Source organism: Hippopotamus amphibius, chromosome 12 (genome assembly GCF_030028045.1).
Source record: "Hippopotamus amphibius kiboko isolate mHipAmp2 chromosome 12, mHipAmp2.hap2, whole genome shotgun sequence".
Lineage (NCBI taxonomy): Eukaryota > Metazoa > Chordata > Mammalia > Artiodactyla > Hippopotamidae > Hippopotamus > Hippopotamus amphibius.
Genome location: NC_080197.1, coordinates 78,639,340 through 78,665,221, shown reverse-complemented (window position 1 = coordinate 78,665,221; position 25,882 = coordinate 78,639,340). Strand labels below are relative to the sequence as shown.

General features: G+C 53.8%; 1 protein-coding gene across 7 annotated transcripts in view; it reads left to right on the top strand.

The window, feature by feature from the left end:
* The window catches only part of TEAD4 (TEA domain transcription factor 4), a 61,593-nt gene that overhangs the window by 20,265 nt on the left and 15,446 nt on the right, over positions 1 to 25,882 (top strand). For 4 of the 7 annotated variants that reach the window (XM_057704000.1, XM_057703993.1, XM_057703994.1 and 1 more), the window contains 7 exons: positions 6,120 to 6,374; positions 9,079 to 9,138; positions 19,149 to 19,213; positions 19,598 to 19,660; positions 23,395 to 23,523; positions 24,552 to 24,595; positions 25,019 to 25,074. In XM_057704000.1, coding sequence (XP_057559983.1) covers positions 6,368 to 6,374; positions 9,079 to 9,138; positions 19,149 to 19,213; positions 19,598 to 19,660; positions 23,395 to 23,523; positions 24,552 to 24,595; positions 25,019 to 25,074 — 424 coding nt within the window. In that variant the 5' untranslated portion in view covers positions 6,120 to 6,367. The remainder of the gene's footprint in view (positions 1 to 6,119; positions 6,375 to 9,078; positions 9,139 to 19,148; positions 19,214 to 19,597; positions 19,661 to 23,394; positions 23,524 to 24,551; positions 24,596 to 25,018; positions 25,075 to 25,882) is intronic. The other 3 variants (XM_057703998.1, XM_057703999.1, XM_057703996.1) reach the window with 1 other exon arrangement.

Sequence of the window (25,882 nt, the reverse complement as noted above, 5' to 3'; positions counted from 1 at the left end):
AATCAGGGGATGAAGGGTCCTGTAAAATCCCATTATCTAAGAGCTGGGAAAGCCCTGTAAAGATTGTAAGGGGAGGAATCATGTGATCAGGCGTGTGCTATAGCAGCATCGCTGGCGGCTGTGAAACGATTATGGAGTCTGGATGGGGCTGGCCGTGTCATCCAGGTGAGCCCTGGGGAAGCTTTGTGTTAGGGCTCCAGAGAGAGAAAGACGGTGTGGGCGTTCACTGCTGATGAAAGAGGGAAGAGTCAAAATGCACTTCTTGGTTTCTGGCCTCTGGGTGGATGGTGGTGTCTGTTCCAGGAGCAGGATTCAGCCACAAGCTGAAGACGTGGCTTTGGATACATTGGGTGGGAAGCGCTTTGGAGACGTCTGATGGTGGGTGGTGGGTGGTCGCTATGCAGCCTGAACCCAGGAGAGATGCAGGTTTGGGAATCATAGTGAGGGGTAAGCTGTGGGTGAGGACTCCCAGGGGGTGTGTTCAGGGTTTAGAGAGGAGAGGTCAGGTAGGAACCCGGGGAGACACGTATGGGAAGGGTCTGCCCCAAGGTGAAGGCACTGAGTTAGATGACTTGAGAACTGTCTTGGGCTTCCATGTGTTTTGAGAATCGGCTTGGTAAGTTTTGTGGGAAATCTTGTGAGATTTTTATTCCTAATTTCATTGAATTTGTGATTTATCTAGAGAGATTCCACCTCTTGGTGATACTGTTTTCCTGTCCATGAACACACTGCTTCCTCTCCATTTATTTAGGGATTGTACGTCTTTCTTTCTTTTTTTTTTTCTGATTTATTTATTAGCTGCATTGGGTCTTCGTTGCTGCACATGGGCTTTCTCTAGTTGATGCGAGTGGGGGCTACTCTTCACTGTGGTGTGCGGGCTCCTCATTGTAGTGGCTTCTCTTATTGTGGAGCATGGGCCCTAGGTGCGTGGGCTTCAGTAGTTGTGGCACATGGGCTCAATAGTTGTGGTTCATGGGCTCAATAGTTGCGGCTCATGGGCTCTAGAGCACAGGCTCAATAGTTGTGGCGCACGGGCTTAGTTGCTCCGTGGCATGTGGGATCTTCCCAGAGCAGGGCTCGAACCCGTGTCCCCTGCATTGGCAGGTGGATTCTTTACCACTGCGCCACCAGGGAAGTCCTGCATTGTACATCTTTCAAAGCAATTACCATTTTCTCTATAAAGCTCTCATCTTTTGTTAGATTTATTACTACTAGATAAATTATGGCTTTGGTTTCTAAATGGAGTATTTAAAAAAATTATATTGTCCAATATCTTATTTATGTTGATCTTGCTGAACTCTCCTGGAAGTTTTTTTACGATTTGTTTGTAGCATCTTTTCAATGTTCAGTGTTGAAACTGAGCATTCTTTATCTTATTTCTGACTTTAAATATAGTGCTTTTAGTGTTTAATCATTAAAAGTTCTGGTCACCAATTCCAACCTGTGAATGGGTTTTTTTTTTTCCCCTCACCCACCAGCTGGATGTCCTACAATTCAACTCAGTTCTAACATCAGGTACCGGGAGGTATCATGAGATCCCACTGGTTAAGGGCTCAGTCCTACAAGACTGAACCCCTGCAGGTTCAGGTTATCATCGCCTATAGATTGGAGGTTCCAATAATTCCCCTCCTTGAGTTCAATTAACTTGCTGGAGTGGTTCACAGGACTCAGAGAAACATTTTACTTACCAGACTACTAGTTGACTATAAAAGGATATAACTCAGGAAGAGCCAGGTGGAAGAGATGCATATGGCATGGCTTGGGGAAAGGTGCAGAGCTCCCATCCCCTTCCTGTGGGCAGTCACTCTCCCCACATCTGCACACGGTCACCAACTCAGAAACTCTCGGAACGTTCTCCTTGGGTGTTTTTATGGAGGCTTCACTGTGTAGCTACGGTTGATTACATCATTGATCGTTGTCGATTAATTCAATGCATTGCTCTCTCCCAGCCCAGAGGTCAGGTGGGTGGGGCTGAAAGTTCCACCCTCCAATCACTTGGATGGTTCTTCTGGCTGCCAGCCCCCATCCTCAGGTGCACCTCATTCCCATAACAAAAGATACCTTTGTGGCTCTCAGCACTTAGGAAATTTCAAGGGTTTGGGGAGCTCCATGCCAGAAACAGTGCAAAGACCAAATGTGTACTTCTTATTATAAATCACAATATCACAATAGGTTTTGGGAAGAAATATTTTGTCAGGTTAAGGAAGTTCCTTTTGTTTCTACATTTTGCTGAGAGTTTTTACTGTGTGGGTCTTGTGTCAAAGGCATCTTCTGAGCTTTATGGTTCAGAAATATGGTTTTTCTGCATTCAGGTGTGTGTACGTATTGTGTGGCCAAACATAGTCATCCTCTTTATTGTTATTGTTTTTATATAGTTAGTAATGTTTAAATTCACTAATTTTTACCAGTCATCTTGCTCCCTATTCTTCCATGTATGTAATATCTTTTAATATCAGTTCCTTTTTTTTTTAAGGTACCTCCTTTACTGTTGGTTTTATGCTTTTTAACTTTTTGTTTTTTTCCAGTGTGGGTCTGTTACTACTAAATTCTCTCTATCTTTTGCTGAAAATGCAAATTATGTTCATTCTTGAATGATATTTAGTTTGGGTTTTTAATTCTAGGTTGACAGTTATTTTTCTCTCCATAATTTGGAGATGTTATATTCTGGGTCTTCTAGTTGAGCAGTTCACTATCAATATATGCAATCAGAATGATAGTCCTTCCCTTGGAGGTAATCTGCCCTTTTAACTCTGGATGCTTTTAAGATCTACTCTTTGTTTTTAGTATTCTTCAGTGTCTCTGTAACATGTTTATTTTATTTGAACTTATCCTGGTTAGGATTTAGTATGGTTCCTGAATTGGAGGATTCATGTATTTCATTAATTCTGGAAAATTCCCAGCCATATTTTTTTTTAAATGTTGTTCAACTTCATTTTCTATATTCTCTCTTTTCTCAAATGTTAATTGAAGGTACGTTGAACTGCCTTATTGTGTTCTTCTTGCTCTTTACCTTCATTGTTTTTGATGCATTTATAAATAATGTCCTCAGATATATCTTCCAGGTTGTTAATGCTTTCTCTAGCTGTGTCTAATTTGCTGCTACTCCCGACCATTGAGTTTTTAACTTCATGACTGTGTTTATTTCAATTATTTTATTTGGTTCTTTTACCCAATGTGCTATGTGTTTTTTGATAGTGTCTAATTCTCATCTTTCCAATTCCTTAAATCAATAATCATTTTAAATACAATTATATAATAGTTTTATCTGATTGTTCAATTATCTGTAGTTCTTGGGGGATCCAGTCCCATCGAATCTTGATCATGTTTCCTCTTATATATTGTAATTTTGGGTTTTTAGATTCTTCAGTGAGGCTTTGGATCTCTGTAGTCTGAGTTAAAATTGTCTTCTCAGAGATTTTCAGCCTGGGATCACTATTTATTTTTGTGAATTGGCTAGAGGTTCCTGCATAATATAAAATTAAAATCTTAAATCCACTTAAGGGCAGGCCCTTGGCTACAAATTTTTAGGAAAGACAATTCTTTTAGATATCTAGGGCTTAGGCCAAGACAATCTTCCCTGTCATATTTTGTGAATAGCCTACCTTTTCTCTGAGGATTGAGTTCTTGCTCCCAGTTTCAACCACCCTGCATCTCTGAGGTGTAAGGTCTCATCTGAGTGGCCAGTAAAACCCAATGTCTTCATTACTGAGATCAGATTCATCCTCTGCTTCCTGGGGTTGTAGTAACAGCTCATTTGCTTATTGTTATAGCTCTGAGTTCTCTGATTTGGGGCCTCTTTCTCTGAATTTAGCTATGCATTTAAAAGTATATTTCTTATGTTTTGTTTATCATTTCTAAATTTCTTTTATAGAGTGAGAGTTTTAAAAACCATCTTATCTACCATATTACCAAAAATTAAAGTTAAAATTCTATAAAGAAGTTTGCTTCAGAAGGTACAGAAAAATGTTTCAATGTTCACAATAGGATCAAGATCAGAATTTCTGGTAGAGAATAAGCTAATTTCTTCCAGATCAAGTGGCCCCCAACCCAGACATGCTTTGAGAAAAACTTATTTTAACTGCCACTGAGAAGATGTCGACATTTGTTATGCTAAAATACCTGGGACCCTGGAGGGCGGAGATCCAGACTCAGCTACACTGCTGATTTGCTGCAGGACCTTGGGTGTGTCCCTAGGCCTCTCTGGTCTCAGTGTCCTCATCTGCAAGCTTAGGGGATTGAGTTAGGTCTCCTATTCTGAATTTCAGTGGTTCTACCTCCTTCTAACTGCATGTCTGTGCCAGCAGCCAGGCCAAGCTCCTTGGAACCTCCACCCCTTCCCAGGATGTGCCGTCCCACACTCAGCTTCTCCTTTTCCTCTACTGTGAACTTGACCATGCTCACCTCACACCCACCTCTCTGTGAACAATGTGTACCTCTGACAGGCCTGGGGAAGGGAGAGAGTGTGAGGGATGCTGTGGGGAGGTCTTATCTCAGAGGGTCCTGGATGGAAGGGAGTGGAAACTGGTGTTTCAATTCCTGGCCCTGGGTTTGGGCTGCTGGACCACACTGCTCCTCATGGCTAATGGGGGAGAAGGGAGGGGGTAACGTGTGATGGGGAGGGGTCCTCCTTTGCAGATGTGCTCAGTGGCTGGGAGAGGGGGGATGCTGGGGGCTCAGGAGGGCTTTGGGAGGTAAATGGCACCCTCCTGGGGTACTCATAATCCAAAAACTGCCTTAAGATTATTAGTATATGCTACTTCTTCCCAAATCCCTGAGAATCGTGTCCAGAAATTCACGGCTTGGACAATTGAAGCCAAGAGGTCACTGGGTTTGTCTCATGATAGTGACTAGGGCAGGGTTGTGTTATCACCTTCTGGAGGTACCAGCCAGTCAACCCCACCATAGCCCCAGCAGGTGAGATTCTGCCAGGGTTAGAATCTTCTTCTAAAAAGAGTCTGAGCTGGGATGGAATAGGAGAATGGTAACCTGCATTTTATTTTGCATGCTTCTTTTTAATTTCATATTTTAATTATGGTAAAAAACATAAAATTAATCATCTTAACTATTTTTAAGTGTACAGTCAGTGATGTTAAAAGTATATATTCATGGGACTTCCTTGGTGGTCCAGCGGTTAAGACTGCTTCCACTGCAGGGGCAAGGGTTCAATCCCTGGTCGGGGAAATAAGATCCCACATGCCTTGTGGTGTGGCCAAAAAAAAAAACTATATTTATGTTGTCTCTGGAACTTTTTCATTTTGCAGAACCGAAACTCTATACGCATTAAACAGTGGCTCCCCAACTCTTCCTCCCCCAGCCCCTGGTAACCACCATTCTACTTTCTGTCTCTATAACTCTGACTACTCTAAGGATGTCATATAAGTGGAATCACACAATATTTGTCTTTTGTGACTGGCTTATGTGACTTAGGATAATGTCCTCAAGGTCCATCCATGTTGTAGCATGTGTCAGAATTTTCTTCCTTTTTAAGGCTGAATAATACTCCATTGTATGTAGATACCACATTTTGTTTATCCATTCATCTATCCGTGGACACTTGGGTTGCTTCTATCACTTGGCTATTGTGAATAATGCTGCTGTGAACATGGGTGTACAAATAATCCCTTCGAGACCCTGCTTTGGCTTCTTTTGGGTGTATATCCAGGAGTGGAATTGCTGGACCATACAGTAGTTCTGTTTCTGATTCTTTGAGGGACCGCCATACTCTTTTCCCTAGCCGTTGTGCCACTTTATGTTCCCACCATCTGTGCACAATATTTTGCATCCTTTTGCCCCTTTTTGGTTGAATGTAGCGCACCCCTGGCCCTTTGTCCTCGCAACCAGCCCCATCTGGGTTCTTAGAGCCACAGTCAGAGAGCACCTGCTCATTGAGCTCCTTTGACAGGGTGGAAAGCTGAGGTCTATGGACGGGAGATGACCTGCCCTTGACCCCACCCCCGCCAGACCTTCCACCTCACTCTGTCCCCTGGCCTTTCCCTCTGAGCTCCTGTGTTGTGATCACCAGGAAAGGAGGAGCACCTGGTTCAGGGGTGGTGCTCCTTGGGTTTCCCGCCCCCAGTCCACACATTCATCCACCAATGCTGTGGTTTCTGCCCAAACAGGTCCAACGGGCGCTCCTCCAAGCGGAGCCTTGGAGGGCAAGGCCGGCACCATTACCTCCAACGAGTGGAGCTCTCCCAACTCCCCCGAGGGGAGCAACGTCTCTGGGGGCAGCCAAGCCTTGGACAAGCCCATCGACAATGACGCGGAGGGCGTGTGGAGCCCCGACATTGAGCAGAGCTTCCAGGAGGCCCTGGCCATCTACCCGCCCTGCGGTCGGCGCAAGATCATCCTGTCGGACGAGGGCAAGATGTACGGTAAGGAGGCTGTTGGGCCTGAGCACCAGGACCCCCAGCTCATGGTCCAGCCCTGGAAACCACCTTGGCACAGCAGCTGGGTTCCTTCCAAGTGACAGAGGAGGTGACTTCCTGGGGCTTCTCCCAGGTGGATACTGCTTTACTCTGTCCTGGGCTCCCAAGTGATGGGAGGGTCTCAGAGGTGACGCCTTTGGGTGGATGTGGAGCGTGATGAGAAGGTGGTAGTGAAAGTCCTGGGAAAGTGGTGGAACATCCCCCAGGGCAGGCTGGGAAAATCCTTCCAGGCATCCCCCAGGCAAATACCTGATCTTCTCCCAGCTTCCCACCTTGGCTGTGAAGGTTAGAAAGGCATCCTGGCTCATTCCCTCCTTCCCTCCCTCCCTCAAGCAGGAGCCCAGCTGTGTGCCAGTCAGGGTAGGGCAGATCTAGACCCTGCTCACAGATCAGTAGGGGTGAGCATACATGTAACTGTACACAAGGCAGATGGGAGTGTCCCCGGAGAGGCTGAGGAGCCTTCCCTCAGTGAGGTTCCCCTCCAGCCGAGAGTCATCTGGGAAGGCTGGGTCTTCCTGAGCCGCTGAGGGTGGGAACATATGGAGACACGATGTCCGGCAGCCCCATGGGAAGGACCTAGCGGTCTGCCGGGGCTGTGCTGGCTTTTGGGTGGAAGGGATGATGTCTGGGGGGAGCAAAACAAGCAGCTATTGGGAGGCTCAGTCAGCCTTTGTTGCCATTGGAAAGCCCTCCAGGACCCCCAGCTTGAAACACGGGTCTTGGACAGGAGCCCAGGGGGTCTCTGTGACTGGCTGAAGCCCCTGACTACCGAGGGTCTTATCCTATCCCCGATGAGAGGGCTCCAGGCCAGGCGCCCACCCGCACACGGGTGCCCCTCCCCCAGCACAGATGCTTTGTCAGCTGTGTGGGGGGCCCGTGGGGGCTGACCCGACTCCTGTCCTAGGACTGCTGTAAGCAATTGCCACAAATACAAGGGATGCCTTAGACAACAGAATGTATCCTCTCGTGGGTCAAGAGGCCAGAAGTCTGAACTCAAGGGGTCCACAGGGTTGGTTCCTCTTGGAGCGTCTGTTCCGTGCCTCTGGTGGCGGCCGGCAGCCCTTGGTGTCCTTGGCTTTTAGCTGTATCACTGCCATCTCTGACCCTGCTGTCACATGGCCGTTGTCTCTCTGTCTCTGTGTGTCCTTCTCTCATAAGGACATCAGTCATTGGATTAGGGCCTCATCCTAACTGATTACGTCTGGGAAGACCCTGTTTCCAGAAGAGGTTATGGTCTGAGATTCTGGATGGACATGTACTTGAATTCTTGAGTTTGGTCGAGAACTTTTTCAGCACCTATGGAAATAACCATATTATTTTCTTCTTAAATCTATTAATCTGATGTACTATAGTAATGGTTTCCCTAATCCCACGTGTTCATAGTGTTTGGTAGTGTGATGTGGAATTGCTTTCTAATATTTTCTAACATAACACTTGTGACATCTTATTTAAATATTTGCCTTTGTATTCATAGCAATTCAATAAGTTTATAGTTCCTTTTTTGAGCTGCTTTCTAAAAAATTGAGTTTAAATGTCAATGTGATACTTGCTATATAAGAAAGAAATTGTTAGTTTTTCTTCATTTAAAAAACTTTGAAACAACTCATGGAGCAGTGGGGCTATATATATATATATATATATATAGATTTAGTAAAATTATTATGTGAAACCAAACCAAACCGAAACAAAACAAAACCACTCAATTCAACGGACCAGACTCAAATCCGCTTAGTTACTGGCCCAGGGGGTCGTGGAACCGCACAGCCTCACCTACTTCTTCCTTACCTACACCTTCCCTACAAGGCCAAGGGATTCTTTTTCCCCTGCTTATTGGGGAAGCAAGGTCATTTTGAGCTGGACCCCAGCTCTGGTTCTCGGTTAGCAGTTAAAGCTGCTCATCCGTCCTTAGCAGCCCCTCCGCTGTGGGTCTGCTCGGGCCCCGTGTCTGTGGGCCTCCACGCCCTGAGTCAGGCCCTCCAGCCTGCACTGCTTCACCACTCCCTGCTCTAATGCTTGCTTCTTACTTTTGGTCCCTACGGAAGCTTCGTGGAGGAGATGGTCCCCGTGTACGGAGCATCTGTGGGTCCAGGGTGGGGCTGCTTTATGTGGATTCTTCCTGTGGAGCTGGGGAAGAAGGGACTCTGGTATCCTGGGCTCCTCCTGCCGTTGGTGGAGAGTGGGTGTGTGCTGGTCGTGAGCTGAGGTGTGAGGGTGCAGAGGGGCCGGGGTGTGGCTGGAGAGCCGTCGGGTCCCTGGGTGGACCCATGATCAGTGCCCAGGCGCTTCTCAGGATTTGTCTCCCTGCTTTAAAGGGACAAATGGTCTAGCAAACAGAGGTGGGCAAGAGGCGCTCAGCATAGGAGGAAGCCGAGGATGCTGCCATGTCGGGAAGCCCCCCGGAGGTGCAGACCCTGGAGAGCCGGACAGCATTTGAGTGCTGCCTACACCAGCTGTTTCTATTGTGTGCCGTGTTGAAATATACAGAACATAAAATTGACTGTTTTAACCATTTTTCAATATATCGTTCAGTGGCATTAAGTACATTCACACTGTTGTGCAACTATCCCCACCGTTAATTTCTAGAACTTTCTCATCCGAAACTGAAACTCTGTCCCCATTAAACACTGACCCCCTTTTCCCCCTCCCCCAGCTCCTGGTACCCACCATCCACTTTCTGTCCCTGTGGCTGTGACTCCTCTAGGGACCTCACGTAAGTGGAATCACGCAGTATTTGTCCTTCTGTGTCCAGCTTGTTTCACTCAGCATCATGTCCTCAAGGTTCCTCCGTGTCATAGCAGGTGTCAGAACATCCTTCTTTTTTTTACGACTGAGTCACATTCTGTCCTGTGGATGGACCCCATGGTGTTTATCCGTTCACCCAGTTGATGGACATTTGGCTGGATGCTTTGCTTTTTTTAGTCATTGTGGGTAGATGTTTTATCCATATTCACATAGAAAGATGTTGGGGTTAAGAGACTTGACCTTTGGTCCCCTGGCCGTTGTGACTGAAGCAGGGTTTGGGAAAGGCGAGGCTGTGCACTTCCAGCAGGCCTGGGGTGGAATTCTGCTTGGCGGGAGGGGAGCTGTTGAGTAGGGTGAGCGAGATGAAGACAGCGTTTGGCCAGCTGTCCTGGCCTTGCTGGTGTCCTTTGCAGCTCTCCTTCTCCTGTGCTGAGAGATGGGAGGAGCCCAGGGTCGGGGTGCCACATGGGAGGGGGAAGAGAGGAGAGGGGCGGAGGCCAGGAGGGGTTACAGCCTCTGCAGATGCAGAGAGAGAAGCTCAGAGAAGCCAAGAGCTCCTCCCAGAGTCACTCAGGTAGTAAGTGGGGGCACAGGAGGTGCTCAGTGCTCCTCGTCACCCCGTGTGGCCCTGGTGAGCTCTGAGAAGCCAGCCCGCCTCCCGCTTGGCCCCGGCTCAGGTGGGTCAGGCTCTGGGCGGGGGGACCAGAGGCCGCCCTGCAGAGTCCGGTGACCAACCCAGCCCCCACGGCACCTGTCCTCCACGAGTACTCATCCTGCTGGGGTCCAGACGCTGGCTTCTCCCCATCTCCGCATCTCGTCTTACAGGCTCGGGGGCAGAGCCAAGGCAGGGCCTTGCGGGAGTGGACAGGGCCTCTCAGCAGAGAGGATGGGCCCGGCTGGGGTTTATATATAGCTCTGAGCTCAGCCCCGGGTGTGGGATGTGCCTGGGGGAGTGGGGGTGGGGGAGGGACCAGCCGCCAAGCTGACTCAGACCTGGTCTCCCTCAGGTTGCTCGCCACCCCCCTTCTTCTCTCGGGGATCCAACCTTGCCATCCTCTGTGCCCTGAGAGCCCTGGTGGGCTCTTACCCTCCCCACACCCCACAGCCAGAGGCCTCCGCGGGTTTCCAGGTGGGCAGCTGGCCTCAGCAGGAGGAGCAGACTGCCCAGAGAGGATTCGAGACCCGCAGCCTCTAAGGACAGGGGTCAGGCCTGCCCCTGCACACCCAGAACAGGGCCGCTGACCAGAGCCAGGCAGACGTGCAGGTGCAGGACAGATGCGTGCTGAGCCTCTCCCACCCGTGGACCAGCTCCCAGGCCGGGGCTGTCCCCTCCCCGGCGCACAGCAGCCTCTGGTTTTGCCCCGTCATGGTGTGACCCTCGCCCTGGCACTGCTGGTCACTCTGAACTCGTCGCCCAGCCTGGCTCTGGCCGTGTGGGCAGGTGGTCAGAGGTGAGCGTGGCTCCTGTCCAGCCCCGGCAGCCTGGCTCCCCTCCCTCTGCTCGTGGCCCAGGGCTGGCTCTGTCTTGCTCTGGACGTTCTTCCCCTCTGCCCGCTGGGCCCCTGGCCCTCCTGGATGTTGCCCTGAATCTCCCAAGTGTCTGCCCTCCTCTCCTTTCTCCCTTGTCTCTCTGGGCACCTCGTGGTCTGTTAGCTGTCGGGAGGTTCTTATCAAGGACCCCACTGCTCTGGACCGGGCTGGGGCCGTGGTCTCTGTTCTCTAAGGCTTCACGGTTGAGGGAGAGGCAGGAGGAGCATCTTTGGAAAGTTAACTGATGGCACTTAGGGTGTACACAGGCAGTCAGCCGAGGGCTGCCTTATCTTGGAAGCTTTCTGGAAGGAAGTGGAAGAAGGCGGGAGGAGTGAGCCTTGGCCCAGAGGCGGGGCTTTGCCTGATGGGTTTGGGGGTCCCCTTGGGGATCTGGGCAGAGCACTGTGATAAGGGACCATCAGAGGTGGGTCACTAGCTAATGAGAGGCAGAGCAGAGGCTGGACCAAGTTCGGGCTCTGGTCCCTGAGGCGATGGGACAGGTCAGAGAGCCTCATCTGACGTCTCCTGCCCGCTTCCTTGCCATGGTCCTTGGACCCTCCGCTGCCCTGTGTTTTATGTCCTCTCTTCTGCCTGGATCCCTGGTGTCCTGCTTCTGGAGGCCTGACGGCGGGCGCCTGCCTCCACGTCCACTCTGTCCAGTGGCCATTGTAACCTCGGGCAGGTTGTTTACCTCTTCCCAGTTCAGTTTCCCCATTTGAAAACCTTTTTTTTTGGGGGGGGGGTGGTTTAATTTACTACTTATATATTTTATTGTGGGAAGATATACAGAACTTAAAATGCACCATTGTGACCCTTTTCAAGTGCACAGCTCAGTGGCGTTACGAACATTCACATTGCTGTGCAACCATCACCACCATCATCTCCAGAACTTTTTCGTCTTTCCCAACAGAAACTGTACCCATTAAACAAAGCTCCCCATTCCCCCTTCCCCCCATTCCCCCTCCCCCCCATTCCCCCTCCCCCCCATTCCCCCTCCCCCCATTCCCCCTCCCTCCAGTAGCCTCTAACCTACTTTCTGTCTTTATGAATTTGCCTGTTCTGGGCACATCACCGTAGTGGAATCATACAATGCTTGCCCTTCTGCGTCTGGATTATTTCTCTTAGGACGATGTCTTCAGAGTTCATCCACGTTGTGACCTGTGTCAGAATTTCATTCTTTTTTTTTTTTTTTTTTTTTTTTGGCACACGGGCTTAGTTGCTCCGTGGCATGTGGGATCTTCCTGGAGCTGGGATCGAACCCGTGACCTCTGCATTGTCAGGCGGATTCTTAACCACTGCGCCACTTAGGAAGCCCCTCATTCTTTTTTTAATCACTGAATAATATTCCCTTGTGTGGTTGGACCACGTTCTATTTATCTATTGATGTATGTGTGGGTGTTTCCATCTTTTGGCTATTGTGGATAATACTGTTATGAACATGGGTACATAGATATCTCTTTGAGACCCTGCTTTCAGTTATTTGGGGTATATACCTAGAGGTGGAATTGCTGGATTATATGGTGATTCTGTTTAACTTTTTGAGGAGCTACCAAACTACCTCCCACAAGTGGCTACACCATTTTACATTCTGCCAGCAACGTACAAGTGTTTTAATTTCTTCACATCCTCGCCAACACTTGTTATTGTCCGTTTTTTGTTTGTTTTGTTTTGTTTTTTCATTAGCCATTCTGTGGGTGTGCAGTGGTGTCTTATGGTTTGATTTTCATTTCCCTAAGGTTAGTGACGTTGAACAACTTTTCATGTACTTGCTGAAAGAAGACACCGTCTTTAGTGTAGCTGCTGGGACGAGAGGTACCCAGTGAACAGCGTGGGCCTGCAGAGCTGGAGGGGACCTCTTCCTGCCCTCAAGGAGCTCACATGACTTGAGCCCAGAGAGGCACAGCCCCTGTGCACCAGGCCTGGAGGTGGGAGTGGGCACGCCTACTTGGGCAGTGGCCTTGAAGATGGGGTAGGATTTCACCAGAAGCCTCAGAGCGCTCCAGGGACAATGGTGGTAACAGCTCAGAGGTCAGGCCTGAAAAGTTCTTCTCTACAAATAGCCTCCTCCTCCAGCTGCAAGTGTTTATAGCTTCAGCTGATCCCTGGCCAGAGTGGCCACCAGGCCAGGCTGTGGGCATTAGGGGGGGTTGGCCTCCTCCCTAGTCCCCACCTGCAGGGGTGAAATGTCAGCTTCTGTGAAGAGCTCCTTCCCTGTGGGGCCTGTGTTGAAGCAAAGATCTACCTCCGGGGAGCTCATGCCCTTTCAACTTTGAAGACTAACAGGACCTTATCAACAATATTAGCAAAAGCAACTCTCTGCTGACCCTTCTTAAAGGGCATAAACATTGAATATGTTTACGGCCCAGGGGCAGGGCTGGTACAGGGAGGAAATGAGACACAGAAGAGGGCTGTCCCAGATAGGATTTTGTAGATGGGATAATGAGGAAAAGCCTCTGGTGGCTGGAGGGATGTGTGTGACCCTGGGTGTGGGCTCAGCGATGGTGGTGGTCACTCTGTGTGGACCCTGCTTTGGGAGTTCCCCACCTTCAGCCTGAGGGTACATCGCCGTCCTCACTGGTGGGAAGGTGGGGCCGTGGGTGTGAGCTGGGGGCTTTGGACACATGTCCTCTGACAGATGGTGGGGTGTCCTTTCCAGCCCCACCCAGGCCCTCTCTGGGGTTGGCCAAGGCCACCTGCCACACTGCAATGCCCGGCTGGCCTCCACGTGGTCCAGGCTGGCCTCCTGCTGCCCCAGTCCAGGATCTCAACCACCGGAGGGGAGGAGGCCTCGGGTTATGCAGCTGGTGGAGGAGCTGGGAGGAGCTGGGATGAGAATGTAGGACTCCTGCTGTCCTACGAGCTCATCTGGATTTTCTACTAGTTTCCTCCTGCTGTTGCTCTCTCTCTCTCTCTCTCTTTTTCTTTTTTGGCCACTCTGCCGTGCACCGCTTGCAGGATCTCAGTTCCCTGACCAGGGATTGAACCCGGGCCACAGCAGTGAAAGCCTGGAATGCTAACCACTATGCCACCAGGGAACTCCCCTGCCATTGCTCTTCTTTGCTGCCTTCACTGTGGCTTCATGGCTCTGCACACTCCCTACATCTCTTTGCTTCTCCCCCAGCTCTGGAGGCCTTCTGGGATCTCCATTATCCAGGGCACTTTGGCCCCGACAGCCCTGGAATCTGGGTACCACTGTCCAGGAGAGAGTGAAAGCAAGTGGTCATTGGGACTTGCCCGGTAGTCCAGTGGGTAAGACTCCATGCTCGCAGTGCAGGGGGACCGGGTTTGATCCCTGGTCGGGGAACTAGATCCCACATGCATGCCACAACTAAGAGTCCGCATGCCACAACTGAAGACCTGGTGCAGCCAAATAAATACATAAAATATATTTTTTAAAAAACTAAACAAAACAGGTAGGCAGGCTCTTGGTCCAAATAGTTGGCTCTCCCTGCAGGACCTGGGCCAGGGGCAGGGCCAGGGGCAGTGAGACATTGCTAAGGACTTACTTCACGGAGAGACCCAGGGAATTGGGTGGGGTGTATGTGTGTGTGGGGGGTGGGGGTGGTCCAGAGGGGTGGAGCAGAATGGTCTATGGCAGAGGAAACTCCCAGCCCAGCCAGGGGAGGCATCTGTGGGAAAAAAGCAGCCATTGTGAGGCCCTGGGTGTGGCCTTAGAAACGGAAGTTTCCGTGGCCCTGGGACAGTAACCAACTGTGTGACTTTGAATAAATCACTTCCCGCCTCTGGATCTCAGTTTCTTCTGGCTTAGGCTAGCTAGGACCCCTGGGGCCACCTGGTCCATCCCCTCAATCCCGTGTTAAAGAGAAGTCAAGGGACAGACTCTAGAACCAGACTGCCTGGATTTGAATCTCAGCCACTTGCTGGCCTGTGACCCTGGACAAGTCTCTAAACCTCTCTGTACCTGGACCTCCCCGCAGACAGAATGAAGATGACAGGCCAGCTGCGGGAGCTGTCATGAGGATGAAAGTGTGACGGCACGTAAAGGTTACAGTGCTCACTCTGTGTTGGTACAGGTACCTGGAAGCGCTTCACGATCTCATTACTGTTACTGTTACCAGAGAGTGAAAGAGCTGTAGCAGTTCCCTATGTCTGTAGAGGCCTGGATCAGGTCCCTGCTGGTCTGGAGGCGGTAGAATGGCTGGGGTGACCTCGGGGGGCGGGAAGGAAGCTGTTTGCCCCTTGGCTTCAGACACCCAGAGAAAGCCGGTGCTCCCCTCCCCTCCGGGGGACCCTCCACTGCAGACCAGCAGGACGGGCCTCGCTGGAATATGGTCTGAGTGGGGCCGGCAAGGGAGGGGAAGCTGCGTCTCTAGAGGAGAGAAGCACAACTTCAAAAGTACACAGACAGCCGAGCCAGCCTTGGACCCCTTGGGTCTGGCTGCTGTGGCCCCACCGCTGGCCTCATGCCCAGGGCCAGGAGGGCCTGTCCGGAAGCAGAGCTCCTGGACCCCGTAGCAGAGACAGAGGTGGTGCTGGGGTTGGGTGGGGGCGCCATCTCCATGACGTGGGGGTCGTCTGTGATGTGTGGAGTAAGGGTCTCAGCCTGGGGTGGGCAGGGGCCTCCCGGCTGCTGTGTAACAGGTTCTACAGAGGACACGCCACTGCGTCCTGCCAGGAGGCCCGCCCGGGCTGGGAGGAGACCTCCCGTGGGCTGTGCCAGGCCCTGTGCCGCTTCTCAGTGGCTGAGCCAGGGCTCAAACCCGGGCGTTAGCCCTAGATCTGCTGGTGGCTCATCCAGGTGAGATTTCCTGGCCTCAGTTTCTCCACCTGCCTGCCTTTCTGTGGGGGTGGTAGATTTCCTGTGAAGTCAGTGAGGCTTAGGCTTCAGGGCCCCTCACCTGCATGGGCCCCTTCCAGGTGCCTAAACTTTTAATTTAACTTAATTTTTAATTTTTTTTAAACTCCTTTTATTTAGTTATTTGGCCACGCCACTCGGCTTTTGGGATCTTAAAATCCTGACCAGGGATTGAACCTGCACCCCAGCAATGAAAGCAACTGAGTCCTAACCACTGGACCACCAGGGAATTCCTAAAACTTTTTATTTTTAATTAAAAATTTTAAGGTAGCTTTACTGAAATATAATTGACATACAATAAATGATCCATATTTGAAGTGGGCAGTTTGGCAAGTTTGATGGTGTATCCACTTATGGAGCCATCACCATCGTCGAGAGAGTGAACCCACCCATCACCTCTGAAAGGTCTTCACCTCATTTTGTGTTTGTTTTTTTTTTTTTTAATTTTAGTTTTATTGTGGTAAGAACACTTACATGAGATCTACCCTCTTTACAGATTTTTTAAAAATTAATTTATTTTTGGCTGCGTTGGAGCTTTGTTGCTGTGCGCAGGCTTTCTCTAGTTGTGGTGAGCAGAGCAGGGGCTGCTCTTTGTTGCGGTGCATGGGCTTCTCATTGCGGTGGCTTCTCTTGTTGTGGAGTATGGGCTCTAGGGCTCGGGCTTCAGGAATTGCAGCACACAGGCTCAGTAGTTGTGGCACACGAGCTTAGTTGCTCCGCAGCATGTGGGATCTTCCTGGCCCAGGACTCGAACCCGTGTCCCCTGCATTGGCAGGCGGATTCTTAATCCCTACACCACCAGAGAAATCTCTGTGTTTGTATTTTTAATTCTTTTTCTCAAAGAGAGCCTCCCAGTTTTTAGGTGTTTTAGGCACCCACCACGCCCCCTGAAATCTGGATTTGCTCTGGTAGAGAAAAGCTCAAATGAGACCAGGATAGGAAAGGATTTTGGGAATGATGTTGGACTCATCAGAAGTGAGATGTTATTTGCACTTCTTTAACTCACACTGTTCCTGCAGAAGACGTGACCAACATCTTATTATTTGTTCTCTTGTCATTCATTTAGCAGATATTTATTGAGTGTGTATTGTGTGCAGGTGTTTTCTAGCTTTAGATATAAACAGGAACTTTCTTCCTGATGGGAATCAGGGGATAAACAGTGCGCTACATAAGTGGGTCACGTGGTGGTTAGAAGGAGCTGGAGAAAGTGGAGGCAATGGGCAGTCGGAGCTGTGTGGGGTGACCTCAGCTTTCAGTGGGATGTTTAGGGAAGATGTACCCCCATAGTGGCTGCTGAGCAAGGATGCCCTCGGGGAGTGGGCTGTGTGGGTCCCTGGGGCAGAGAACAGGATGCACGAAGGCCCTAAGGCGGAGGGGTCTGGCATGTCCAGCAACAGCCCAGAAACCTGAAGGTCGGTGGCGTGAGGTCAGAGGGGGTCTAAGCTGGGGGCGGGTGGACAGATACTTCGGTGGCCTCCAGGCTATTGTAGGGGCTTGAACACTTTCAAGGGAGGGAGGAGGGAACCATCAGAGGAGGTTTGAGTTTTAACAGGATGGCTGTGGCCACTGGGTGGAGAATAGACTGGGAGCAGACCAGGCAGAAGGCCGTTCCCCTCCTCTGGCCAGGGAGGGTGGTAGCTTGGACCACAGCGGGGTGGGGGTGGGGGTGGGTGGGTGGTGGTGAGAAGTGGAGGGATTCTGACCTGGTTTGAAATCAGAGGCATCCGCTTTTGCTGGCAGACTCATTCATTCATTTGGCAAATAGGTGCCGGGTCCTGGGGATGCGGACCTGAAGGGGGGGTGTGGTCCCCTCCTGAGGTGTTGAGAATCTAGCAGGAAAAGATAGACACGGAAGCGATGGGCTGCTGCCTGCTACGTGGTGTGGGCTGGAGCAGCCTCCAGACCAAAGTGTCCCCATCCCATCAACTTTCCCACTGCCGGCACCAGGCCTCTCCAGCCTGTCCTCAGCCTTCGGGCTCTAGGGAACCTCCTCCCAGCCCTGCCTTTTGTCCCTGGACGGTCAAAACTGGACGACTCATAGGGGCCTGGAACACGTTCATGTTACGGGGAGCCTGAGCCCCCGAGAGCTGTCGTTGAGCCAGAGTTCAGGTCTATTTCCACAGTCTGTACAATTTGGACACCTTTGAATGAAAAGCCTGTGGTTGTCAGGGCCCAGGTTTAAGGAGAGAAGGCTGTGTGAGGATCTGGAGGGAAGTGACCGGCCGAAGACCCAGAGCTCATTTGTGGAGCTGCTGGGCTGCAGCCTGGCTCCCGAACGCCCAATCCCATGACTGTTTCCGGTCCCCACTGGTGAGGCTTAGACTCTGCCTTTCACAGCTGCAGCGTGAGTGCCTCTGGTTAGATGTAGGGTGGGACTGTCACACATTCATAGGACCACCTGTGGATACCTTTCCCTGGAAAGTTTGAGAAGAGATGTGGTGCTGGACCTCGGGCTTAGAGGTGGACCAGCCTACAGATGGTGTCCCCAGGTCTGGGCCGCCCCCTCCTTCCCCGACACAGACAGACCCGTGCTCCCAGGTCAGCGAGTCCTTCTGGCAGATGAGACCTCCTGAGGGTGGCCTCTTGATTCAGCCTTGGCCATGGGGAGAGGTCAGCTGGGGGCCCACGTGGCCTTGGCCGTGCTCTTTGGTTACAGCCCAGGTGGCGGACAGCCCATTCGTCTCGCCTGCCCCTGTGTCAGCAACCCTTAGGGCTCAGCCAGGCCCTGCAAGATAGGGCAGGCCCTGGAGGTAGAGAAAGGAATAATTCCCACTCAACCCCTCTCCCCCTCCTCTCCCCCCAGTGCCTTTCTTTATGGTCTAATCCTACTGGTGATCAGTGCAGCTCAGGGCTCACCTGGCCACTCAGCCTGAGCTGGCCCCTCATCCTCTGAGTACTTGAAGTTGTCCCCATCGGACGCAGGCCTGGGCCATCGTATGGGTACACGTCTCTCCTCCACTGGGTGGTGAGCTCTTGGAAAGCAGTGAACCCCTTGTCCTGATCTCATTTTTGTAATCCCGTGGGATCTTGAACGTCACCTCTAGGAGGCTGGGTCTGCAGCGAGTGCTCGAATGACCCGTTGACGGTCTGGCAGGAGCTGCAGAGCTGTGCTCAGCTGGGTTTCCTGTGCCCAGGTTAGGGCCGCAGGTTCCTCTCTGAAGACACTCCACGTCTCAGCACTTCTGTCCCCCGTACCCCCTGCTGCCCACAGACAGGACAGATGTCCTGTCAGATCCTCCTCGTTAGTGGAGGTGGTGGGGACCACGGGAGCTGCCTGGGGAAGGGCCAAGGCCGGAAGGCCCCAGGGGAGGTGGGAGCAGAGGCGGCTGTCAGGATGCGGTATGGGGGGTTGGTGGGGGAGGCTTTGAGGGGGTTTCCTGAGCTGTGAGCCTGCCGGCCAGAGACCCACGGCTGTGTCACTGTGTACTCAGGTTACCAGTCCACCAGCGAGGCCTCAGCTTCCTCTGGCTGCTGGGAGATCCCTGGGATCTCAGGAGGGTGGGAGGGGACCTGCAGAATCCTCACCCCAAGTGCCACTCAGGTGGGCTGAGGGCCAGGGAAGAACCACATGGGGAGGCTTTGCCTGCCTTTGTCCTCATCCTCCCGCTGAGAGGCTGTCGGCGTCTCCACAGGTCGGAATGAGCTGATCGCCCGCTACATCAAGCTCCGGACAGGGAAGACCCGCACCAGGAAGCAGGTGGGCCCTGGGGCAGGTATCCCGGCACAGGTGGCTCCCAGGGTGGGCCCGGCCCCCGCAGGACCAGGTGTGGGCTCTTGGAGCCAGCTCAGGAGGGGTCCTCTGCTGGGTGTGCCACAGACGGTCAGTTTCCCTGGGGTGCCTGCTGCCATCACTGGGAGGAGACCCCCTCCCCATCCTTCTCCAGGCCCACAGGAGGACTGTACTTCTGTTTAGCTGGGAAAGGTGGGACCGAGGGCCCATCCGTGACGGATCCTTTCCTACATTCATTTATCCATTCAGTCTGTGATGGGCGTGGGGCTGTGGAGGGCTGAGGGTCGGGGGAGCCACACGGGAAGGTGGCTGTCAGGGAGGCAGGAACAGGAGCCCCTCTTCCTGCCGCAGGTGTCCAGCCACATCCAGGTGCTGGCTCGGCGAAAAGCCCGCGAGATCCAGGCCAAGCTAAAGGTAAGGCAAAGGCAGCGGCCGGTGGGAGGACCCAGGGCTCTGGTGGGCCAGCCCCCTGGAAGTTGGGGCGCTTTCCCAGGAGGAAACGTCTTTCTTTGGGTTTCGGGGCTGGCTGCTTGTGCGCAGAGCCAGCGGGCTTCTCGGTGCTGAGGAAAGTGGGGTTCAGCCTATAACCTCTCTCCTGCCTGCACAGAGAAGGACACTGACCGGGGGCCGTGTGTGTGTGTCTGTGTGTGAATGGCCAGGCTCACAGCATCCTGGGAGGTACAGATCGGTCTTCTGCTGTGTTCCCTGCCCCCACCACAAAGGGCAGGGCACACCCCAAGTCCCATGGTTAGAGCAGCAGGATTGCCATCCAGACCCCATTCCTAGAGGGCCTCACAGCCCCTTAGTGCCATCAACCAGAGCCTGCGGGTGGCGCGCCCGGGAGGCACGGCTGTGGGGTGGGGCTCAGTGCTGGGGGAGGGGCTGGGGGAACGCCTTCCCCGCCCTGTGCCCTGGGACTGGCCTCCTGGGTCAGCCCCACCTTACAGCCCTGTGTGCGGACAGGTGACTGCTACGTGGGGGGCCAGCCCTCGAGGGTTGGCCTTCTGGACCTGGAGCTGGGGGCCATCGGGTGAGCACGGCCCCTGTGACAGTGGAGGTAACAGCAGCGTGTGTGGCTGCTTGGTAGGAGGAGCCAGCATTTGGGGCTTAGACGAGACCGGTAAATCCACAGACATTTAAAAAAATTTTTTAATTCATTCATTCATTCATTAATTTTCATTTGGTTGCACCAGGTCTTAATTGCGGCAGGCAGGCTCCTCAGTTGTGGCTTTCAGGCTCCTTAGCTGCCGCATCCAAACTCCTAGTTGCGGCATGCATGTGGGATCTAGTTCCCTGACCAGGGATCGAACCTGGGCCCCAACCACTGTGCCACCAGGGAAGTCCCAACATTTTTTATTTTATTTTTAATTTTTATTTTTTGGCCACACTGTGTGGCTTGCAGGATTTTAGTTCCCCAGCCAGGGATTAAACCTGGGCCCTTGGCAGTGAAAGTGCAGAGTCCTAACCACTGGACCACCAGGGAAGTCCCCACAAATATTTTTTAAAGCTGTGGAAGCCCTTTTGTTTTTCTCCCAAATTAAATATCACCCGGCTATGTTATCAGAGAAGCTACTCTGGTCAAAGCTAGGTTGGTGAGGACAGGCTAGAGACCCCTCCTCCTAGTCATCTCTCAGGCCCCATGACTCTTGAACCCAAAAGCATCCCAGAACCCAGTTGAAAAGCCCCTGGGCTAGGGGACCACAGAGGCCCCATCTGGCTGCGTCAGCCATAACCCTGACACTGGAGGCTCCGAAGGCACGGGCGAGAACTCCCACTCGGCTCCGTTCCCCCTGTGTCGGCCCAGCTGCCCCCGCATCCCACAGCTGTGGCCCAGCCCTCGCTTTTTTGTCCCGGGACAGCTGGCTGGGCCGCAGCTGCTGGTCCCTCCCTCTCAGGCTGGCACACGTACCCAACACTCCCGGCCCTGGAGCCCGCTTGCTCTTCACTCCCTTCTCTGGTCAGCCTGTGACTCAGGGGACCGGATGGAGAGCAGAATGTCTAGGGTTCTGTTTAGAGCCATCAAGGGGAGCCCTTGTTCCCTGTGGGGGCCTAGCTGTAGGACCCATGTGTGCTCGAGGAATTGAACCTGGCCCTGTCCACAGGCTCTAAGTAGAGCCAGGAACAGTCTCCGTGGACCGCTGGACAGGCTTCAAGAGGAGCCATGGACCCCTTAAATGACATGCACGTTTTTGTGTGTATGCATTGTTTGGAGAAGATTGGTCTGAGGGTTTTGTCATATTCTCTCGGGGGTCTGGGGCCCAATGCAGTTAAGCTCCCTGGTGGACAGCAAGTTCAGGTAGAAATCCTCAGATCACGGCCCTGGTCTGGCTTGGCTCTGCCCTGGGCCACGGGCGCTCATCCGGGTCACCCACCCGCCTTGAGCTCCATCCACTTCCCTGCCTGTAAAATGATAGGGTTGAGCAAGGTGGTATCTAAGGTCCCCTCCAGCCTCAAAATTCAGTAGCCTGGTCCCTGATGTCACCCCCAGCTCCCACCTGATTCCTGTCCCGCCCGCTAGCCCCCTGCCGTTTGTTCAGACTGGCCTTCAGGAAGGGATGCAGGCGGCCGACACAGGGTCGGAGCGCTCCGGCCACTCCGTGCAGTTCTTAGCAGAGTCTGTGGGCCTCCTGGGGCGTGGCCTGCCGCCCCATTCGTGTCCTGGAGGGAGCGGGCCTGGGGGTATGTGGCTTTTCTCCTGAAACCGCCTGAGTCCTTGGGGAGAGGCAGCCTGCTGCTTTGGTTATCAAAGACAGCCTCAGAGCAAGGCCCGAGTTTGGCCCCAAAAGGACAGTGGGTTGGGGTGTCCCACAGCTCAGCACAGCCTCCCGGGCCCTCCGTGGTGATGATGGGTGCCATCAGATCCCGACACGCCCCCTCCTTGGTTTCCTCGGACCCCAGGCCTGTGGAGGTCAGAGGTCATGGATGTGCCATTTTGGACCGACCTTACGAGACTGACTGTCACGTGACCCCTGTCAACACCCGAGTCTCCTAAATTCTGTGAGCCTCAGTTTCTTCTTCTTAGAATGGGGATCCTACAAGTCCTGCCAGCCTCACAGGGGCGCTGAGATGTTCAGAAGCAAAGTAAGACAGTGTTCTTTACGTCCCGGGGTCTGTCTCGTGGCCCGTGAGTGTCAGGGTCCCTGAGAGGCCGCGTGGAAGGGCCTGTCCCTGTACCGCACCACACAGGACACCAGGCGCACCACCTGGGCCCTTTGGGCCTGATGCCTCGGTGATGCTACCCACCGGGCCAGCAGTGAGCTGCGAGGACCTCCCTCAGCAATCAGCTAAGGGCAGATTTGGGTCCACCAAATTGATTATTAAATAAAGGGCCCACTTATTTTTCCCATTTAAAAAATAATTCGTCACAAAGCTACAGAATTTCTAATCAGAGCTCCCGAGTTGACATAATCCAACCTTTTAGCCCCAGCGATTCTGCCCACAACGAATAATACTTGCTGTTCGGTCTGGGTGTGTGGTCTTATTTGGGACCCACAGGCTTTCTGACATGCAGGATGTTGTCTTATTGGTTTCGAAGACCCTTGGGATTGGGGAGCTCAGGATGGGGACCACAGGCTTATACGAGTGTGAACAAAGTATTATTTCTATTATTATTATAACCAGATCATACTGCTGATTTGTTCAGAGCCTCTGCAGGGTGAACCCATTGGCGGGGGAGGGGGGGAGTATATCTTTGGACCCTCAGAGGCCAGGGAGCTGACACATAAAGCGTTCAGAAGACATGGGTGCCCGTGGCACAGTAGAGACCCACAGGCCAGGGCGGAGACGGGGACCACACCCCCGACCATGTGCCCAGCAGATATTCACGCGCCATCTCCTGAGAGCCAGGTGTGGCCCCAGCCACCCCTGGTGTGCAGGGGAGCAAGGCCTGGGCGGTCCCTGTGTCCCCAGGGTTGGTACCAGGAGAGCCGTGGTCTGCAGGTGGCCTCCGGGGTCTCTTTAAACCCTAACGTGACAGGCAGGGCGCGTGCCGTGCCCCTTTGACAGCTGAGGACAGTGATCAGAGCCACCGAGTGACTCAAGTCCCGGGCCTGACCCCCAGGCTGAGTGTGGGGTCTGGCTCCCCTGGCCCCCGCCTCCCCCGGCCTGCCACGGTGCCCACGCTGAGGCCTCCCTCCATGTCTCCCCAGGATCAGGCAGCTAAGGACAAGGCCCTGCAGAGCATGGCTGCCATGTCGTCCGCCCAGATCATCTCTGCCACCGCCTTCCACAGTAAAATGGCCCTCGCCCGGGGCCCAGGCTACCCGGCGGTCTCAGGGGTAAGTGGGGCTGCCCGGAGTCCCAGGCCGGACCGCCCCGTCCTTCGTCCTTCTCACTCCTCCCCCTTCCGAGACGGCCCGGCACTGGCCGCACCAGAGTCCTCACTGGCGTCCTCTTCGGGCCAGGAGAGCTGGGGAAGGAGGGACCAAGGACCGAGGGGCCGTGCAGGTGCTGGGACCGCCCTCCTGGGGGCCTTGGCCGTGACACAGGGCGAAGCCATCCCGTCAGCCGGCCGCCCCGGGGGCCCTGCGGAGTGGGCCCCGTTTGCAGAAGCGGAGGCGGAGGCCCAGGCTTCGGGGCAGCACCGGCCTGTCCTGAGTGGCCACCCCCCACCCCACTGCCCCCGACTCCGCCTCATCCCCCTCCACCCTCAGGTGCTCCTCCCAGGTAAAGGGCTGACGCCCAGGAACAGACTCCTCTGGAATTTTAAACTTCTCGGCCTGAGAATGGGTCTCTTGGCTGTGGCCAGGTGGGTCCCGCTCTAAGAATAGTCCAGAAAGGCCCCTCCTTCCCAGAGCTGAGTCCTCACAGGGCTTTCTAGACTGCCGGGACTCATGTGCTGCCCCAGGCCCTGTGTCCGGCGAGCCTCTCGTCCAGCAGTTTTCCAAGTGTGTCCCGAGGCCGCTCGTCCAGCAGGGCGTTGAATAGGTAGGACGACAGGACGCAGCGTGTGCATACGTGACTTTGGGGCACTCAGGTCTAAGTAGGGTGCTTGGCTCTAGGACTGTTGAGGGCTGTGCGTGCCACTGTCACCATGGATCTGTCTCTGAGGGGGGACACGGGTGCCGCGTTTGCAAGCCTGGGGACTTCTCGTGGGAGCCCCTTGTCGCGGGCGTTCCAGAGGCTGGAGTTCCTTGACACACTCTTGGGGACACCGTGCTGCCTGATTCTAGGCAGTGGCGTTAACGCCCCCCGACCCCCTCCCCTTCCCGGGCCCAGGCCCTGGCCGAGGCCCCTGCCCAGTCTGTCTCATCACGGCTGGCCACGCGCACGGGGCTCTGCTGACTCTGGGCTTTTGCCTCCTCAGTTTTGGCAAGGAGCTTTGCCGGGCCAAGCCGGAGCGTCCCACGAGTGAGTATGGCCACCGTGTTGCCCTGTTGCTCTTGAGCCGGGAAACTCATGCCGCTGACCCAGGCTGCAGGGTGGACGGGCCGAAGTCTGGGGTCAGGCTTTCAGGATGGTCCTGCGCTTAGGGATGGGGCCCCCCATGCTCTTGGGCACCCTGGGGTGGCGTTTGCCAAAGCCCCAGTCTATCCAGGGCGTAGCAGGGCCTGAGCTCAGGACCCCGAGTGGAGGAGGCTGGCCTGGGAGGGAGGGCGGAGGAGCAGGTTTTCCCAACAGACATGCTGCTTCCGTGGGTCGGCCAGAATCCCGAGGGAGCGGGAGGCCAGAGCCACTGACCCCCCGGGCCTGCCCCCCAGACAGCCTGGCCGAGGTTCCAGGGCTGCCACCTGCCCCCAGGCCCACACGGTCTCTCTCTCTCGTCTCCCACAGTGTGAAACCTTTCTCTCAGCAAACCTACACTGTCCAGCCGTCACTGCCTCTGCCAGGTGGGTCGGCGGGCTCTGCCTCCCTTGCACGTCACTCCCCTGTGGCTGCTGCCCCACATCCCAGGCCCCCTTAGACGCTGCCCTGGTGCATGCCCAGACCATGCACCCCAGTCCCCAGCTGCACCCAGATCCTCTTCCAGGAGCCCCGTGCCCCGGGGCTCAGGGCGGGCAGGGTGTGCACAGGTCAGGGGCAGTGCCTGTGCCCTGGAGTGGCCGCTCCACCTACACGTGTGCCCTGTCCAGCTTGGCTCCTGGGATGGCCTCCCTCTGTGACACTGTAATCCTCTCCTTCAAGATGGGGTCCGCAGAGCACGGCTTTCCAGCCCGTCACATGACCTGCTCTGTTCCGGCCTCTTTCTCAGGAGGGTCCTTCCACCTTCTGCTGTGCAGGGCGAGATGGGGTCCTCCCCCTCAGCCTCTTTTCCTGCTTTGGGAATGGCTCCTGCCTGCATTCTGGCCTGGCTTTTCCTGCTCTGAGAGCCACCCCACCACCCTCCTAGGTTCCTGCTTGGGGACGCCCAATCCCCTAGTCTGTGCTCTCCTCTCTCAGCTCTGCTCCGTCTGCAGTCTCATCCCTGCTCTCTACCACGCCCTGCCCTTTAACTTACGGGTCAACTTTGCAAAGCATCCGTCTCACTTGCTGCTTCAGTGGCTCCCTCATGCCTTTGGGACACAATCCAAGCTTAATCGTCACTCTGTGTGTGCCTGGGGCAGCGTCTGTGGCTGGTGTCTGTGTCTGTTTTCCGTGTGTTGGGTCAGGTCCAGTGTGCATGGGGCAGAACTCAGGAAGCTGCGCTTGAACAAATGA